The sequence below is a fragment of the Strix uralensis genome, chromosome 11, assembly GCF_047716275.1.
Source record: "Strix uralensis isolate ZFMK-TIS-50842 chromosome 11, bStrUra1, whole genome shotgun sequence".
In the NCBI taxonomy this organism is placed as follows: Eukaryota; Metazoa; Chordata; class Aves; order Strigiformes; family Strigidae; genus Strix; species Strix uralensis.
In genome coordinates this window covers 4585320-4605057 of record NC_133982.1, presented here as the reverse complement: position 1 = coordinate 4605057, position 19738 = coordinate 4585320, and the positions used below count along the sequence as shown (strand labels likewise).

Genomic DNA, 19738 nt, shown 5'->3' with positions numbered 1-19738 from the left:
AGGCGGAGAAAAGGGTTGTAAGCATTTTCCATGGGAAAACAACCCAAACGCTCTCCCACCCTGACTATTTCCAGGGCTGCGTTTCTTGTTAAAGCCAGCGTTTTCAGTCCTCTTGCACAACACAACACAAGGTTTTGTTCCATCCACTTTTCCCTGTGCCAGCAGGTCCCGCTCAGCAGCAGAAATACAGATTTCTGTGGAAAGGGACACTTCACACAGAGAGCCAAGTGTTACTGGAAAGTAAAACTTTGTGTTTGGAGAGCAGTGGAAGGAATGGGCCACTGAGTGCAGGCAGCAGCTTTGCCTTGCGCTGCCTGAAGCATCTCTCCTTCCCCAGAGTGCCCCAGGGAGGGGGATCAATCACCACGGGCAAAAGTCACAGCAGGGACATCCTAAACCGGAACAAGCCCATGAATGAAATCCAAAGTGCTGGTCGAGGCTGGAAACGGGATTTAAAGCCATTGCAGGGAAATTCCAAAGGGGAGATGCCATCCCTGTGCCTACCTGTCTCATTTGGCTTTCTGGGTTTCTTGGCTGCGTGCACGCCGCCTTGCTAATTACGATTACTTTAGTGCTTGTAATTTGCCCAGCACGTGTTGAGCCCTGGGAGTTTGGAAACAGCCTGGCTCCAGAGTGCTTCATTTCTCAGCACTCCTGCTTCCTTGCCACCAGATTCCTAGGCTCAGGCTCGATCCCCAGCAGCACAGCAGCCTGTGCAGGTTCAAAAACCCCTGGCCAGAGACCTTTCAGCAGCTAAACTGAGCTGCAGCTGCCAGCCAAACAGGCAAGAGCCATCCTCCTCCGCTGTATCTGCGTGTCCTGGCCTCCTGGCAGTACCCGGGGTCCACCTGCTCCCTGCCCTGGCTGTGCTTATTGCTGAGAATGGGAAAAGCAGCTGGAAAGAAAAAAAAAAACCACACAAGATGTTTAGACCTTGTTTGAGTGAAGATGCTTGAAATATGTATTTTAGTAGAAGTTTAGAGCACGTGCGTTTTTATTTTTTGCCCTCCCGACTGCTCTGGATGACCAGATGAACAGCAGGCCTGGTGACAGCTAATCCGAGGCCAGGCCTGGCTCCTCCGGTCTCGGTTTCAGGCAGGCAGGGGGCCTGTGCCTGCACCAGAGGAGAAGCCAGCAACTCACTCCACAACTTTGTAAACCCCGGGAGGAAAAAAAAAAAATTAAAAAATAAAAAACCCAACACGCAGCCGCTGCCCCATCTCCAGCTCGTGTTTTAGCAACGGCAGAGAGGACTGGGTAGCGCTCGCCCACCCCCGCGGGGGCAGGGTTTGCTGCAGGGCCGGGGGTCAGCTCCCTCCCGCCCTCCACGGTGAGGCCTCTCCCTCAACAGCCCCCCCACCCCAAAACCTCCGCCGGTGGGCGGTGCGGCCGTGACGATCGGCATCGCGGGGCCAATCCGCCCCGGGGGGAGTTCCCCTCCATTCAGGGCTCCTCGCCTGCGCGTTGAGGGTATGTAACAGCTGCTTCCCCCCTCTCTCACCCCTCACGGCACACCGGGATTTGCTTCCCCGGCGGCGGGAGGTGGAGGCCCGGCGCCAGCGGCGGGCTGAGGGAAGGAGCGACCCGCGCGCTCCAACGCCCGCCGGCGGGAAGCGCGCGGCGGGAAGCGCGCGCGGGGGGGGGGGAGTGTGGGGGGGGAGTGAGTGTGTGTGAAGTGGGGGGGGGAGCGGTCGCTGCACCGGCCACGCCCCCCGCCCCCATTGGCCGCAGGGCGGTGGCCACGCCCCCGCGGCGCGCGGGCCTGTTCCACCCCCCCCCCCCCCCCTTCAGTGTGTGTATATGTGTGTGTGTGTGTGTCCCGTTCCCCCCCCCCACGTGTAACTGCCATCCCGGAAGTGAAGGGGTCGGGGACAAAAGGCAGCGCCGCGCCCCCCCCCTCCACTCCCGGGACCCGCCGCCGACCCAACCCACCGCCCCCCCCCCCCGCCAACGGCGGCGGGGGGGAGGGGGGAGGTGTGTTGGATCGGGGGCGGGTCCCGGGAGTGGAGGGGCCAAGCACGTGCGCGCGCGCAGTGAGGGGGGGGGGGGGGGGGGGTGTCCGCGCGCGCGCGCGCGCGCGGGCCGGGGCCGATGTAAACATTCCACAAAAGGGCTCCCCAGAGAGGGGGCGGGGCCTCGTCGGCCGGAGGCGGGGCCAGTCCCGCCGCGTGGGCGGGCTCCCCGCCGCTGACGGTTGGCGTTACCCGCCTTCCGATTGGCTGGAGCTTTTCGTTCGCAGCCAATGGGGTGGCAGAGGAGGCGGGACGGGGGCGGGGTGCGCTGCTTATACGGACATTTTTCTTCGGCGGTCGCTCCCCCCCCCCCCCCCCCCCCCTTTCCCTCCCTTCCTCTCCACATCCCCTTCCTGGGGGTTGCGGCCAATAGGGGAGGGCGAGGTGGGCGGGATTAAGGCGGCGACTGGCCGCGGGGCTGACGGGCGTGCGGCGCGTCCAATAGTCGTTCGGGGCTCCCCCCCTGCCCGGGGAGGGGCGGGATTTCCCGGGGAACAGAGAAGCGGGCAGCGCTCCGCCGCGGCGGCCGAGAGACGGTTACTCCATCTTACCCCCCCCTCCCCCGTTGAGACCCCCTTCCCCCGCGCGGGGCCCCGGCGCCGCCCCCGCCCGCCCCCCCCCTCCGGGAGGAGGGGCGCGGGGACCCCCCCACACCTCACCGCGCCGGGGACAGCCCGCCCCCGCCGCCCGCCCGGGAGGAGCCCGCAGCGGCCCCGCCGCCCCCTGACCCCGAGGGAGACTCGGCCGCTGCCAGGGCCCGCTTCGAGGTAAGGGGGGGAGGGGGGCGGAGGGGAAGGGGGGTCTCCAGGCCCGGTGCCGGCCCCCTCCGGCGATCCGTAGGGGGCGGGGCCTGGCGCCGGTGCCGCGCGCGCTGGCGGGGGGCGGGAGGAGGAGGAGGAGGGGGGCGGCGGAGGTTGGGAGGAGGAGAGGGGGGGCCGGTGCCCGCGGCGCGGCTCCCCGGGGAGCTCCGGGCCGCGCGGGCGGTCGCGCGTCCTCCCGCCCCGCCCCGCCCCGCCGGGCGCGAGGGGGTGTCCCGGCCCCGGCATGGCGGGAGCGGCGGGCGGAGCGTGCGGCGGCCGCTGGGCGCGCTGCGAGGCGGGCGCCTCCCTCCGCCCCTCCTCCCGCCCTCCGCCCGGTGCCGCTCCCGGGCTGCGGCGGGACCGCCCCCCGCCAGCTCTCTCCCGCATTGCACGCCCCCGGTACCGGCCGCATTGCGCGCTGGATCCTCCTCCGGGGCTTCCCCCCGGAGCTCCTCCCCACGCCGCCAGGCCTGGGGCGGGGAGCGGGGGGTGAGGGAGGGGGGTCCCGGGAGCCGCCTGGAGGGCGGGGGCGCGGGGCTGCCCCGGCTCCGGTGTCCGCCTGCCCGCCCGCCCCAACTTCCCGGAGAAGTTGCCGTTACGAGCCTTTTGCCGCTCCATAACCGCCCGGCGGGGTCTCGCCCCACCGGCCCGTACCCCGGCCGGCGCCTCCCGCCTCGCCCGGGCCGGTCCGCGCTGCCCGTGCCCCCGCCCAAGCGGCACCCGGGGTGGCTGAGGGTTCCCCCGTCGCTTTTCGGGGAGCCCCGATTGCAGTTTTTCAGCTCAATACCGCAGCGCTCCGTAAGGACCTGTTGGAGCGACATACAGAGCTGTGGAACCCGGCGAGCTCCTCTTGCAGTAATTTTTAAGCGTTTTTAATAGCAATCAGGTATCCTTTTTTACACGTCCTCGCTGTGCCTTGAACTTGTCAGACACTTGCACTTGATATTTCAGCCCTGTTTTTTTAATTCTTGGGACTGTTGTGCATCCATAGAAACTACTTCAGGTTTTCTCTTGGGCTTGCAGGCTGTGGGCTTCAGATAGTTTTAAAAATAGGAGCGTGCTTGGTGTCTGCTTGCCCAAATTCTGCCTTTTCTGCATTTTCCCGGCCCAGGTTCAGAATGGGTTTTAATAGCTGTTATTTGGGCAAATAACACGTGTAATCAGTGTACTGATGGAACGGGTATGTCCCAGAAGAAAATGCATTTATTTGGACGGCTAAAATGGTGAAAAACTGAAAAATAATTTGTTTGAAATAGCGCTGGAACAAGTGATCAAAGGCATCTTGAGCTGCGTGTGGATTTTTAATCTCCTGCGCTGTCCAGAGGAATCAAAACCTGGTTCATGTGCTAAAGTGTAGCTTAAGGATGATCTAACACCTTACGGTTCTCTTCTAACTTGTCACTTTTATATTCATCAGTCCTGCTAAAAGGTGTGGGGTCAGTAAACAAGTGGGAAATACCCAACTTATTTCAGTACAGCTCTATCTGCACTTCGGTCTTCCAGTCCTAACCTGTAATTTTTTTTTTAAAAAACAGAGTTTCAAAGAAGTATACATTGTTCTGAAATACCGTGCTGTTAATACTGTATAATAAAATGGCACCTTATGTTAATACAGTTATTTTGAAGCACCCGTAAAATTCCTTCATCGCATAGAAGTGCTTTGGCAGCCTAGTGTCAGCCTGTGCTGGATCTCCAGGAACAGAAAACCACTTTTTAGGCTCTTTTCTTCCCTGCCCGGGTGGAAGTTGGCAGTTTTTCAGGCCGGTGCTCTCTTTGCAAAAGGAAGCTGTGCTTTCTCACCCCAAAGTATCTTGTCCTTGTCCCTCCCACGCACCGCTTCTGGTTAAGATACACGGTCTCAGCAGAAATTTGTTTGAAAACCTTCAATGTGATCGTTCGCCAATAAAATGGCAGTAATTTGCTAAAGTTTGGGGAAACTTGGGGTGGTTTAGACTGCTTTTGCAAGCAGGGTGGGGAAGGGGGATGCTTTCCCCCTTCCCCAGCCTGGATTGCCGGGGGAGCCCTCCGCGCAGGCTCCTGGCGCGTGTGGGTCTTGGAGCCGGGAGCATTGCGTCGGAATTGGCAGGCGGATCATTTACATTTCCAGGATTTATGAATCGTTTTCTGTCCAGATTGCTGTTCTGGTCTTCTCCAGCGTTGGAAAGCTTTTATGGCTGTTAAAGCTGGAACAGAAAAGAGAGTCCCGTAATAGCTGTCATTTTAGCCTGGTGGGCAGGGGGTGCGCTTTTGGGGACATGATGCTTTTTTCCAACTCCTGTGGGGTCTTGTCTCTTTTTGTTTAAAAATAATAAATAAATAAAAGTATGCTGATAATTCTCTCTGTGCGTGGGGAAAGTGTACTTAAGAAGCTGAGCGAAACGCTGCTAACCTCTGTATTGAGTGTGGAGCTCGGTGTGGATCTCCTCTCTGTGGTGGGGTTTAGCACCCAGGCCGTTTGCTGCTTTGGCAAAGCGCGGATCGGTGCCTTACCAACTTGTTACCCATCTGGATGGAGACAAGTGGGGTTTATTCATGTCCTGTCTGCCTCGTGGTGGGTGCTGGCACACAGTCCGCAGGCTGTCACCGTGTCACCTTGCAGAAAACTCTCCTAACTGCTCCGAAAGCTTTGCGTAATGCTTTTCCAGCACCTTTTTTCTTTGGGATACTTCTCGTATCGTTTTGGAATAGCTCTGGTCACCTCTGCACAGCACCCCTTTATAGCAGGGCTGGGGGCTTATTCCCATGTTACAGGCGAGGGATCTGTGGCACCGCACAAAAAAATATACCAGCGATTGCTGAACAAGCTGGGTCATGTTCTGGAAGTCGTGCGGCTGGGTTAGTGCACAGACAGCAGCGCTGCCAGAACCTGAGCCGGCTGCTTTCTAGCAGGCGCCGTGATACACGGCATCGCAATCCTGTGGAGGACTTGTCCCGCAGGACATCTGTGATGGCTCCGGGGTCAGAGGAGCCCCTCCAGGGTCGGGAGCCGTAGCTGAGACTTACACTTGCTGCTCCTGAGTTTTGAGTCCTTCCTCAAACCTGTTAACCCCCTCCCCCCCACCTCACGTCTGCAGCTATGCGATTTCCCTGTCCTTTTTCAGAAGGGTCCTCGCTCTGCAGGGACTGAAATCCTCTCTAGTGGCACTTTCATAACTTGTTCGTGACGACAGTGTTTATCCACAGGCATGTTGTGGTTCCAACAGGTGCCAAGGCAGCAGACCTTCCCAATTTGCTTTCTTCCTATTCTCTATTTGCATTTTGCTTTTGATTCTGACACCTATTTAACAGCTGCTCGCTAGTGCCAGAAGACCCTGCTTATCTGATTGGAAAACCTGAAATAAAAAATCAATATTGGTTTCTAGTTATGCAGATTTTTGAGATTTTATTTGGTAAAAAGCTGGGGAGCGGAGCTGCTACGGGAGAGGCAGCTTTGTGAAGGAGAGTACTCGGCCTCTCCTGCCTCCGTTGCCCCCGTGGAGGAGTGAGCAGGCAGGAGGGGAGCCAGGCGTGAGGAGGAAGCCGTGCAGTGAATCCAACCTTGTCCCCGCTTTGTTCCTTCTCTTTCTGTGTCAGTGCCGCTGCTCCTCTCCTCTCCGCGGTACCAGAGGGGAAGGATGCGCTCCACTTACGTTTATCGGTCCCACTGGCTTATGCGAGGCAGATGGATGGGGAAATCCTCTGATGAAGTTGGCGGGGTAGAATTGCATAATTCTGGTGGTGTTACTGAGATGCAATGTACCTTTTTTCAAATTTTTTGTCTTGCTTTACCAGCTGAGGATCCTGTGTGCGTTTGTGGTACGTCTGCCTGATACACCCTACCTATAGCACTAAGCAAAGCTGGTGAGCCGGGAGGTGGCATGGGTGGGAAGATCAGAGGTGTGTTCCTACACAGTGCCCTTTCCCTGCGAAGGGGGAACACTAAAAACCTCAAAAAAGAAAAAAAAAGAGTGGTTTTCATCCTCCTGTAGGCAGAATGTAGTGTACTCTGAAGGTAAAAGACAGTTTGGGTAGAAATGATGCTGGGGAAAGAGGATGGGATTCTCTGTGGAATGCATGGAGTGGGACTAGGTCTGTTTGGTTATTGCTAAGCTCTCCTACGTGCCTCAGGTTAAAGCTTTTAACAAAGGAAAGTACCTGAAGTTTGTGACTTGCTTTCAGTCTTGTGCAGTCCTTGCTGTATTTTTGTGGGTTGTTTTTTTTTTTTTTTCAACCCCAGATTAACATTACAGATGATGCAGTTTGAGTTGGGGCTTTCTAAATCTTAGAGTCAAAGTCCGTAAGGGGATGCCAGAGCTGTGTGCTACGTTTCTGAGAAGACAACATAAAATTAAGTGTAGTACTGTTTGTAATATTGCCACAGTGGAGGGCAAATAGCTGTTACAAGTCTTTGACACTACTGAGTGTGGTTGTATGTTTATCCTCGAAACACCTTTCCACATTAGCCAGGCTTTGCCATCAGCAAGAATGCTGGGAGAAATCAGTTGTCACTGAGGGTGGAAGTGGGTGGAACTGCCCCTTTGAGCAGCAGGCTTCAGCTAAATCAGTTTAAAATGACATGTCTAGTCTTGGGTTTCATCACAGCCTTTCTTCCTTATCAGCCCTCTGGCGTGCTGTAGGAGGGGTAGGACTTGCTGTACGACAGATCTCTACAGCTTTTGAACGGGGGAGATCCTTGGGAGATGCCAGGTCAAGATCAGCAGGACCTCAGTGATTAAATGAATGCCCTTTAGGAGCATTCAGCATTATATTTTCTTCTGCAGGATGCAGACTGGTTTCTGCTCTGGTGTTGGTTTGCTCGCCCCTCAGTGCTTTCCCTCTCTGTAGGGTCTCAGTGGTGGTGGATGTACAGAGTTAATGTCACTAGTCTTTGTCTAGGTACAGCAGAGTATCAAGATCATCTCTGCACTAGGATTAAAAAAGTCTGTGAATTAGTAATCTTTGTTAAGTGGTGGTCTGCTGTGAGCCACTCTTACACAGCGGATGCAGACCCTAAGTAGGAGTTTAGCAAGGTGTTATCTGTGAAGATTTGACTAATGCTGTTGCTTGTTGTCCATAATATTGACTCTCTCTCTAGACTATAATATAAAATTTTAAAGTTGAAGCAGGTACAGTGCTTGGATAAAAGCTGAGTTAGCGAAGGTGAGGGGAATTCAGAGGGAAGAAGAACCTACGGGAGCTTTAATTTTCACTTAACAGAAGTTTTAATGCAGCAAACTAGGTTTCTGAAAGATTGCTCACTTGATCTGTGAGAATCGGGAGCTTCAGAAACTGATGTTCATGCTGCTGGTGTGTGTGGGGTAATGTATCCTCGGTGCTACCATGATTGCCATGGCCTTGCAGGGCTGAGGTGTTCGGTGGCTCCACGGGGAAGAGGCTTCACGATCAGCCTGAGGTGACATTTTAATCCTCATAAGGGCACATATGGAGTGTGCCAGCCATCTTCTGTCCTCAAACAGCATCTGCTTTAAACGTTGGTTAGTCCATCCAGAGCGACAAGTGTGGAGTGTTGCTTCGGGAAGTGAGACACAAGGACACTTAACAGCCACCACACCATATATACACCATGTATACATGTAGACACACACCCCCCCCCTTATCGCAGACAGTGTGTTAAGCCTGCTAGAGCTGTTTCATTTCTTTAGAACAAATCACATGTAACTTTTTTTGAGAATGTTCCCGCGTTGTGGATATTGCTTGTATGTGTCGGCAAACCAGCAGCTCTTGGTGGCTTCTATAGGGAAGGAAAGCTGTTGCACCATTGAAAGGGTAAGGGGCAAACCGGCCTGGCATATCAAAAGAAAGTGGAAGGACTGGCTGGGGTACCGGTGTTTAGAGCAGAAGGGTATCCAAGTTGGTGAGTGGGTTATAAATAGATGCCACCGAAGCTTTGCCCAGACTTTACTCATGCAGTCAGCCATTGTCATGCAAAATCCTGGCTAGCTCTGCTCACGGGATGATGGTGCATGGCCAGATTTGCCAGCGTTGCTCAGTTTAGTCCCAGCCCTATTAGCATAAAACTGTACGTTTTTACAAAGCTAAATGTGGGCTGTGCTTGAGGGGAGTAGCTCCAAGTTAACCTGCCTCGCTCTTTATTTGTCAGCAGAGACCAGCTGAATGAAAAGACAACCAATGCAGGCACCATTAGCAAAATGAGCTCCTGGAGCGTGCTCCTCTGCTTTCTGAGTGTGTGCTGGAGGTCAGACCTACTTAGGATTTGTAACTTGTAAATAAGATCCAGTTAGCAAACTTTCTCCTTTACTTGGGGTGAGGAGTCCTCCTCTGCTTCTGCCAGCTGTCTTCTACCTGCCAGGTGCTTTGGGGACCTGATAAGGGACTGTTCTGAGAGGTTAAACTTGAAGAGCAACTTCAAAAAGAAATGAAGTAATCTTCCTTCTTGTCCTACCCCCTCCAAGTGAGAGACTAGGAGAGAGGGACGTGGAGGGGAAACCGCTTTGTTGCACAAAGCCCTTGTTTTCAAGCCCACCTTGATCTATTCTGAACCTCTGTCCTGCTGGTTCCTGTTTATATATTTGAAGTGCACCAAGATATTGGTTATTGGTGATCTTTGGGTTATTTGGTTAATGACAGATTTAGACTGTGAAGAGCTGTCCTGACTTGGTAGATGAGAATTGGCTTAGTTGGCTGTTGTACCATTATTCCGGGGGAACTTTGTTCCCTCTCGTTTATCTGTGTGTCCACATTAGCAATGAGTGTGTTTAACTGCACCGGAACTGAAAAGGACTTGCTTTGGAGAGGTCCTGATGAATTAGAGGCTGAAGAGGGTGGATTTCACTCCGTTCTCTGTCCATCAAACACTTTAATAGGCTGCACGTGCTTTTGAGCACCCAGTGGTTTTATGAACAGCAGATAACATCTCAAAGATGGCAAATACTACTGATGCGTAGAAAACAGCACTGGAATTTGCTTGCAAAAGAGCAGGTGAGTAGTTCAATCAAACAGAGCAAAGAATTCATGGCACTTTTAGGAGTCGGAGAGTGCCAAAATGACCTGTCAGATTTGAAGTGAAATGAAGTTGCATAAAGACAACTTAGAGTAGGGCAGGAACGTGCCTGCATGTTGGAGAAGGAAAAAGTACCAGAGAGTAAGTGGGAGAGCTGCTGCCGAGCGCTCGCCGGCTTCCCTGGCAGGCGCAGGGTGCCAGCCGCGGTGCCTGCTGGCGCGGCGCCCTCGGCGCTCCTCGGCGGGGGCCGCTGAGCGGGGCTGCTGTGCTGGGAGGGTCAGGGCTGTGTGGCAGACAGTATCCAAAACACTCCTGGTAGTGGCTCTGCGGGTTTCACCGAGGTTGCACGTGTCTTATGTGTTGTGTTAAACAGAGAATGCTTTCTTTTGGGGCTTTGTAAGTGATTTCAAAATCTGACTATTCTTCTTCCCCCTTTCACATTTTTAAAGCATCTCTCATGGCTGACTGTCATCCTGCCTGGACTCTCCAGGAGTCTTTTTTTGCTTTCAGTGTAGACAACTTTGTCCAGGCTGTGTGTAGGTAACACACTCTCTTTCTGTCTGTTGTGTTCAAATAGTGTGTTCAGTGAGCTCTCTGCGTGTGCTAAGATGCCCATGCTAGCAACGTCCTTTAAGTGAGACTGAAGAAATCATTAACTTTTAAGCAGAGTATTTGATTTCCAACAAGGCAGCTGTATTTTTTGTGCTAAAACACGATTGCTTGTCTCAGGCAGAAAGCTGAATCTTAATTCCACTTCCCTATCTCGAGATACCAGTAACCTAAATGAATAGAGAGAAACTTGCCCTACCTGCTCTTGGTGAACTTAGCGTCCACGGCGCTGGCAGGGAGCGATGAATCAATTGCGTTTGTTAATTGGTCTGTTTTTAACAGGTTTTGTAGTGCTTCCCGAGCATGAGTTCAGAATGAAGCGGCGATTGGATGAGCAGGAGTCACCCGTGTATGCGTCGCAGCAGAGACGTATCACCAGCAGCACCGAAGCTTTTCAACACCAGCACCGCGTGCTTGCCCCGGCCCCTCCGGTATATGAGGCGGTTTCGGAGACCATGCAGTCTGCCACGGGGATTCAGTACTCGGTAACTCCCAGCTACCAGGTGCGTGCGCTCGTCCCTTAGCCCCATCTCAGCTGCAGTCCTGCTGCGTGACCAGCCAGCACCGTGTCATTTCACGGTAGAGTTCTCTATTTGAGACAAGGTTTATTTTAGTAACCAGGGCTTCCTTAAGAAAAAACAAGATTGTACAACGTGCTTATTGTACATCTCATTTTAAGCACTTGCTTTAATACTGTCGGTTTCATTCATGTTCAGAGCCACCTGAACAAACGTGGTGTGACTTGGCTTTTTTTGCACACAATTCTGTTAATGATTCTCTGAGATCATGGTCTCTGAATCCCAGAGGCAAGTGTGGGCAGGGATTTTTCTCCATTTTTCTTTTCTTCACTGGGGAAAGGTTTGTTCTTACGGTTGCTCTGTCACAGGTGTGTGATACCTTGGGTGATCTTAAGCTCAACAGACTGGCTTGGATCAGCATTTAGATTGGAGACTTTCAAGAAAATTGAAACGTTTCAGAAGACATTACCCCGGGGTCATTAGGTGGAACTCTTCCCTCTCTTGCCTCCTTTGCAAGGAGCTGTCAGCTGGGGAGAGAAAAAAAAATGTACTTTTAAGAGTGCACTGGAGATACCTCCCAGTGAAAGACGAGGGAAAAGGCTGTTCCTGTGTTACTTGTTTCTGGCATGTTGCATCTTCCACAGTTGTGTTGCTGGTGAGCTGCCCTCCCTGTTTAGTGCCTAATTTTACACACAGCTTCTTACTTACTTCTGCAGAAGGGATGTTCATGCTGATAGTAGCAGCCGCAGAGCTGAAGAGCCTGCAGGCAGACACTTGCAGGGACTGGAAGAGGGTGTGTTTATGCTGGCAGTCCTTCCTAAAAAGAACTTGGATGGACCAGCAAGCAAATTGTTTCTTGTTCATGAGAAGGATTAAAAAAAGTATTTCCCATCTAAAAGAGGCTTGAATGGAAAGCTAAGTTTGTGTAAAATGAGAAGTAATTTACTACTTAAACATTTTTTTAAAAGCTCTTCTAATGGATTTTCCAAATTGAAACTTTTCTGGTTTGATGTATGAAGGAGACCTGAAAAGTGCATTCTATTCCTTTCCCTGTTTCTCTAGGGGAGGTACCAAGCTGAGTTTTCCCCCGAGTCTGCTAGTGCCAGAGAGCCACACTTTGACTTCCAGTACCCAAACTGAATGGCAAGAGTGTAGGAGCTCGTAAAGATTCATTCATTCAGATTATTTCTTGTGACACATAAGTGTCATAGAGAAAAGAGAGAACTTTGACTCTGTCAGACTAAAAATCCCATTTTAATGCCCCTTTTGCAGGTCTCTTTGTTAGTGTTAGTGACTAGACAGCTGGTGAGTCTGCACGCTGGAGAGAACCTGTGTTGGTAACATGTTTGCAGAGAGGACTGTCCTATGTTTAGAGTATGAGAGTTGTCTTGTTTTGTTTTTAGGTCTCTGGGTCATTGTTGAAGAAAACAAAAGATATTTTTTGAGTAAGGCTGTTAGCAGTCACAGTTAAAGGTCAAACTGTCTCTGTTCTGCTTCTTTACAATTTTAGTGGTGTAGCTGGGTGCGGGAGGACTGATCTCGCCCTCTGTCCGTGCAGTGAGCGGTGGCGGCTGCGAAGCCGTAGCCGCCTGTGACGTCGCCTTTGCCTTGCCAGGTGTCGGCCGTGCCGCAGAGCTCGGGCAGCCATGGGCCAGCCATCGCAGCCGTCCACAGCGGCCACCACCACACCGCGCCGGTGCAGCCCCACGGGAGCCAGGTGGTGCAGAGCCACACGCACCCCACCCCGCCAGCCGTGCCCGTGCAGGGGCAGCAGCAGTTCCAGAGGCTCAAGGTAATGCTGAGCATCGCTGCCTCCAGTAAACCAGCCTCTGCCTAAATCCTTGGGCAGCTGGGGGCCTTTTTCTATCCGGTGTGTCCCTGCAAAGCCAGCTGGTGACCTCCTAAAAGCTTTCTTGACAAGGCCTAGATGCTTCTCCTGTTTGGAAGACTTGAATGCAGAAAGGGACTTCTCCTTCTGCTGAAACCCTGTTGTTTCAAATACCAAAATAAAAAATGGACTTGCTAGGAAAAGGTTGGGAGCAGGAAGGAAAAGGAAGAAGGTGTTGCCCAGAGTAATTGTATGAATGGGTTAAATTACCAAAACATTTGGTGCTTTTCTGAACACATGGCACATGTGGGTGGTTGTGTGGGAGTAATTTGGGAGTAAGGAAGGCTCTATTCTCGGATTATGTGCTGTAAAATCCTTAAAAAAAAAAACTCCACCAAAAATAACCCCTTTAAGTAGCTACATTTGGTTCAGCTTTAGCGAGAAGGCACGTATGTATGAATTGATGCCTGTTTCTTAGTGTCTTCCAAATACGGTGCAAGTCTCTTCCAGTTTTGGTGGAACCCACTGCCTTGTTGGGTGAGAGGCCCTTTCCTTTTGCTGAATGTGGGACACTTCATTTCTAGAGACCTCTGGAAATGGTTTCAAAATGTGTGGTTCTTTCTCCCAGTGAAATTGATGGCAAATCCTCCACTGATGCAAGATTGGGGCTCTACGTGATAGTCTTTCTTCCTTTGCTGTCATTCAGTTTTGGATGAAAGAGGTCCTGTGTGTCGCTCTTGGCCGTGTGGCCTGGCTGTCAGAGGCAATAGGGACCCAGAGCTCTTGCTTTAGGCTGTGGTTGTTCGTTCAGTACATCTGAAATTGAATGTTGGTACACGAACGGTTCATAAACTTCTTGCTGTTTGAGGTGTAAAACAATTTACCGCCCACAGTTGCCATTTTCAAAATCCTTATATGTCGAACTGAAATGTCTGGCTTTTTGAAAAAAGTGCAAGTGTGTACCTGGCAGACATCTACTACACTGAATATGTCATTTCCACTTTCTGCTTATTCTTAGACTTCCATAATAATTTCCACATATGAATGCAGGAAAAATACTCAGTCTAGTTCTGTTTATCCTAGCAGTCACTTCAGTGATGGTAAATTTGGAGTATGTTTTTTTCCTCTGAGTAATTCTGCTGATCCGTGTTGCTTTTTTTTTTTCTTTTTGTTTCTTTTTGGTACAGTTTTATCTTATGAGCCAGGAGTGGGGAGTGAGTATCTCTTATTCACATGGTGCTGGTAGTACACTAACCAGGCTCATGATCTTTTGCTCTTTAATTCCTTGCCCAGGCTCAGGGCTAACAGCTGTGTTTTCAAATAATGCGTGTTTTGCAGAACAATGGAGGTGAAATAAAATCTCCTCTGCTAATATAACCTGTCTGTTCTGTCTCCAGGTGGAGGATGCACTGTCTTACCTTGACCAGGTGAAGCTGCAGTTTGGTAGCCAGCCACAGGTCTACAATGACTTCTTGGATATTATGAAGGAATTTAAATCTCAGAGGTAACCAGCTGCACTTTGCTTCTTCCTTCCAGGTTAGAAAGAGTGTATGCAAGGCATGGGAGCACAGAGCAGGAGCTAAATTCTGTCCTTCCACGTGCAGAGTAACACACCTCTAGCAGTAGTGTAAAAGCAGTTGCGTGCTTTCTCTTCTGAATGCATCCCTTCATTTCTGCTAAACCTCTGCTTAGAGTGGGAGTTCACAAGTTCAGCCTTGATAGCTGATTCATCTGGCTGTCTGGTTGTCTGCCCATTAATAATGGTCAGACTTGGGACTAGATCTCATAGATATAAAATGCTGTCTGGGCTAATAAAATAATTCTAATGTCGATCTTAAGTTCAGTAATGCATTTATAGGAATCAGTTTTGCTTCGTTTCATACGTTAGAGATGAGAAGGTAAAAATTCTAATGGAAAATTCTTGTGTGGAGAACTTGGTGTACCACTGAAAGGGTCTTAGAGGATCGTGACATTTTGATCTTATTCCTTCTTCAGTATTGACACTCCAGGAGTGATCAGCCGCGTATCACAGCTCTTCAAGGGCCACCCGGACTTGATCATGGGTTTCAACACCTTCTTGCCGCCTGGTTACAAGATTGAAGTGCAGACGAATGACATGGTGAACGTGACAACACCAGGGCAGGTTCACCAGATCCCCACTCACGGCCTGCAGCCCCAGCCGCAGCCCCAGCCGCAGCATCCGTCGCAGCCTTCAGCGCAATCAACCCCGACACCAGCACAGCCAGCGCCGCAGCCACCACCTGCCAAAATCAGCAAGGTGAGAGACTTTGAGTGACATGCACTGGTAACACGGGGGTCCTGCTGCCTCCAGCTGAAATGGGGATGGAGCTGGAGAGCAAAAAAGGAGCTTCCGCGCTGCTTTTTTGTAGTATTTGTGAACCTGCGTGTGTTGTGCTTCTGCTGTTGGATTAGTTTCTCCTTTTCAGACTTCAAGATGCATCCTAGTTGATTTGACAATAATTCAAATAAGCCACCTTAAGGGTTTGGAAGAGCCTTGTTGCTTTCAGTGGGGATCTGAAAGATGCTCAGAGCATCTGGTAAAATGTACACACATTATTCAGGGAGTGATCCAACAGCCCCAGGAAAAAGGTCCCTGAAGTACATTTGACTTTGCAAGAAGGGCTTCCTAGTTAAAGCACTGGGCACATGTTGAACTGCCTGCTTTTGTGTATATTGTCTCAGAGTAACTGAAGTCCCAAGAAATTCCCCATAAAACGAGGCCACGATAAAGATGTTGCTGTTGGTGTGAAAGTGTGTGCGTGGTTTCAAGTGCTCGGGGCAATTAAGCCTTTAGAAGAGTTTGATTAGTTATTTGGTAAATTCTGCATTGCTTGAAGTCTTCTTTTCAGATTGGACATTTTTTGTAAAGGAATCTAGTTCAGCTATAGCTGGATGAGTGCAGGAGTTATTGGCAAAATCTAAAGTGCAGGAGTTCAGGCCAGATGACCATGATGTTGCCTTTAGGTATCGATTTGTGCACCCAGAACTGAGACCTTTCAATAACAAAGGGGGAGCCTTAGGGTGGGAAAGAATCCCCAAAGTTTCAAGGGTTAATCTCTAAACTGTACAATTAGCTAACAATTGACTGGAAAAGAAAAAAAAAAAAAAAAGAAAGGTAATATATAGTTAGAAAGCAGCAGGATTTAAAATGTGGCAATTAGATGATCTCTAGACAAACATTGGTGGGACTTGCAACCTCCTGTTCAGAAATGGCAAACAAAAACATGTTAAAAGATTTGCAAAGCTGAAAACTGCAAAGCTAAGGCATTCTCGAATTAACTTACCTGTGCCAGATTTCAAGGCTTTTTTCCAAAGTAGTAGTACATGCTCTCAGTAAAGAAGTCTCTTTCTCATCACCGTGGGCTAAGTGGTTTTCTCCCCATCGACCTGCAAAAAATTGAACTATTTTTGCTGAAACTTTAAAATGAACCTGAGGGACATCCTAGATAATGAGGTGAGCTTTCCTTACCAAACAGGTAAAGTTGTAGGTAAGCAAAGCAGGATCTTGTAATAGGATGCTTCTGGCCATCCTAAGACAGTTATCTACGCTGTCAGTCATAAAAACTCTGTGTAATAGAAGTTTTGAAGTTTGGAAGGTGAGAGGAATGAGTACTTCTATTTCCATTTAAAATTGTCACCTCAAAACTGCCACAAAATTTTCTTGTGGCTGTTAGGTGTCTATTCTTTGTCTCAATACTGAAAGAAATTCCAGTTTTCCCTTGCTGTTGTCTTTATGCATCCCCAAATTCTTCACTAGGGGCAAAATAACTTGCAGTGTTGGAGCAAGCCATACCTATGCCTTTTGGCTCTGTTAAATTTTTGAGATAGTATGTGTCTCTTGTCAGATTTCAGTCAAAAGCAATTGGCAAGAAAATAAACTGTTAATAACTAACAGCTTGAATGGTCCAGGTGTTTTGTCTTCCCGATGAAGTGTAGTCTCTACTGGCCCACTAAATATTTATCTGTTTATTTGCTTTGGATAATAGTTTTCTTCTGCTTAGTCTATTTGTATTTGTGCTTCTGTTAATCTTTAAAAACTCTGACTGTGAAATGGTACTTCTTAATTTTGACTCTTAACAGCAGTTTCTGCCTAGACTGCCACTAGGAAATATTCAGTTTATGGAAGATACTGTTCAAATTCTCTAGACCTGCCAAGGCTGTAATTGTTTAGTAGCAGTTTAAAAAGATCATTTGTTTAAGGAAGTGCAGCAGAAGTCATCCAGGGCCAGTATATGGGAAGAGGTTGTTTGACTGGACGTGGTAGCAGGAGGTTCTGTCCACTTAATATATTGCAGCTCAGAGGTATCTCTGTTGAATCCACGTTGTTCCACCGTTGGCATCAGGATACAGTTTATACGATGGGTTGTTTCCTCTGGCTGTGGTCTGTAAGTGGAATGAAAGTGCCTTTATTCCAAATATAAAGGAATCTGCTAATTTCTAACGTGGCTTCTTTTCTTAGCCATCACAGTTGCAGGCACATACTCCTGCCAACCAGCAAACTCCCCCGATTCCACCATATGCATCACCACGCTCGCCACCAGTCCAACCTCATACGCCTGTGACAATCTCCCTGGGAACCACACCATCCCTGCAGAACAATCAGCCCGTTGAGTTTAATCATGCCATCAACTATGTCAACAAGATCAAGAATCGCTTCCAGGGACAGCCAGACATCTACAAAGCCTTCCTGGAGATCCTCCATACATATCAGGCGAGTGATAACAATGCAGATTTGAGTATATGTATGGTTATTTCTCTTTCTTTGCCATGGGGAGATAACTGTGTCTGTCCAAGACTTGCATTTGGGTTTTCTGCTGGATTAGCATTGACCAGCAAGCGAAGCAGAATTCTTGCAAATGAGAAGATTACGTAGCAGCATGAAGTAATAGATTTTAATCCATCATCTTTGTTTGCAAGTGTCTGAAATGCCTTTTTAAAAATCATATTTGCCGTTTTTTCATGAGCGTGAGTCAGGAAGAGACAACATGGCCGTAGCACTGTGCTAAAAGTAAAGAAAGCACTTCCTTGATCAGTGTCCCAGTGCAGGGCCAGTTGAGCATTTAGTATATATTTATAGTATATGGAAGTATATATTTTTAGTATATATAAGAATCATACTTCTTTACATAAGATGCTGAGACCTTTGCTGTTTCATTCTTTATATCACTGAGGGGTTTTGTTTGGGGTTTTTTGACACTTAAATAGTTTGTGCATCCTTTCTTCTGACGCTTCTCCTCTTTCCTATGACAGAAAGAGCAGCGTAATGCCAAGGAGGCAGGAGGTAACTACACGCCGGCTTTGACGGAGCAGGAGGTGTACGCGCAGGTGGCTCGTCTCTTCAAGAACCAGGAGGATCTGCTCTCGGAGTTCGGGCAGTTCCTGCCTGATGCCAACAGCTCTGTGGTGAGTCGCCTTGGAGATAGGCTGGAACTGAAATACCTAGCAGAAAACTGTTCTGTATGTAGCCAGAGTTCAGAAAAATGTGCTTTTGCTGTTTGTTTCTTGGGTTTTTTTTTGGAGTGATCTTTTACTGAATGTGGGAATGGGGTCAGGGTGATAGACTGTGTTTTCTGGCCATAACTTGTCTTCTAAATACAATCCCTTTGCCTAAAAGGGTTGTTCTAAGACTGGAATAACTGCAGTAGAATACATTGGTCATCTAGAGCTAGGAGGAGCAGGCATATTTTTTTGCCTGGATATGTGGAACTCGGCTCTAATGGTCTTATGGGTTTGTCTCTAAATAAGCTGTTAAGTAAGACAACTGCAGAGAAAGTGGAATCGGTAAGAAATGATCACGGTGGCACGGTGAAGAAGCCACAGCTCAACAACAAACAGCAAAGACCCAACCAGAATGGCTGTCAGATCCGACGGCACTCGGGAACTGGAGCAACCCCTCCGGTGAAGGTAAGATAGCGTGTGCTGCTCGTTCAGCAGCCCTGTTTTTCCCAGGAGGCTGTGGCAGAGCGGGATGCATTTTAGGAGTCTGTGCAATTTTTGCAGCACAGGCTGCAGCTTGAGAACATGGAAACTAACACTTGCCTTTAAAGGAAACTTTTTGAAATCCTTGTTTCTAAGCGCGAGGCTTTGTCTCCAGTTTTCACAAACTGGTGGTGTTATCTGTACCTGAGAGCAGTAATAGCTACTTCACTGGCTTGGGAAAAAGAGGGCTTTCCCCACTTTATTAGAAGGCTGCACAATGCGTGGGCGTAGTTTTATTGGTGAATAAAACAGCGTTTGGTGATGAGGGGGAGATGTGGGGTGTGGAGGCAAAAGTCTCGGTAAATATATTTGTCCAAAATTTGTAGCGATGTTTCTAAGGCACGTGGGAAGATAAGCTGAGGGAAGGACGAAGGTGTGCCTGAAAGCTTTGTTGTGGTAGAACTTGGAGCAGATGCAGTGGAATCCATGTTTGCTCCTCTTCCCTACGATAAACCTTATGATACAATGGTGGATGATTATTCTCTTAGCAGAGTTTGCCCTTTCCAAATGACGCATGTTTTGAGAGAGCAAGGCTTTGTAGTGTAATAAAAACTGTCCTGTGGCCAGGTGGCTTAGAGTTTGTGCATTAAGGATAAGTTTGCCTGCTTTATTTGAAGGTGGTGAATCTTGCTTTGTGATGAAAAACATTAGCAGACATCATTGTATCATTTAAATCCAGTGATTTACTTCCGCTTCTGCCCTTTCTCCTCCTCTTCAAATAAAGGGCAGCAAAATAAAACATGTTTTGGAGGCAGCTTTTGGCCTTTCTGAGGATGTAGAGTGCAGTGCTGGTACGGGGAAAATAATGGATCTTGCAGTGCAATGCAAGAGAGAAGGAAATAGGATAATTCTAGGGAGACTTAAAGAACTGGGTGAGTGATAGGGGAAAAAACAGATTTATTCTGGTAATTTTGCAAACTAGTTAGAAAAATGAGATATGCTATAGTGTGACTGTTTCAATCAACGAGTTACAGAAAAGTTTGCAACAGTCTATTAAAAATATTTGGAGT

General features: G+C 49.4%; 1 protein-coding gene across 1 annotated transcript in view; it reads left to right on the top strand.

The window, feature by feature from the left end:
- Positions 1–2562: 2562 nt before the first annotated feature.
- The window catches only part of SIN3A (SIN3 transcription regulator family member A), a 34299-nt gene continuing 17123 nt past the window's right edge, over positions 2563–19738 (top strand). Inside the window, exons 1-8 of the mRNA XM_074880646.1 lie at positions 2563–2779; positions 10665–10885; positions 12516–12692; positions 14126–14232; positions 14724–15006; positions 17209–17460; positions 18000–18152; positions 18495–18653. Of these exons, the coding sequence (XP_074736747.1) occupies positions 10697–10885; positions 12516–12692; positions 14126–14232; positions 14724–15006; positions 17209–17460; positions 18000–18152; positions 18495–18653 (1320 nt within the window). The 5' untranslated portion in view covers positions 2563–2779; positions 10665–10696. The remainder of the gene's footprint in view (positions 2780–10664; positions 10886–12515; positions 12693–14125; positions 14233–14723; positions 15007–17208; positions 17461–17999; positions 18153–18494; positions 18654–19738) is intronic.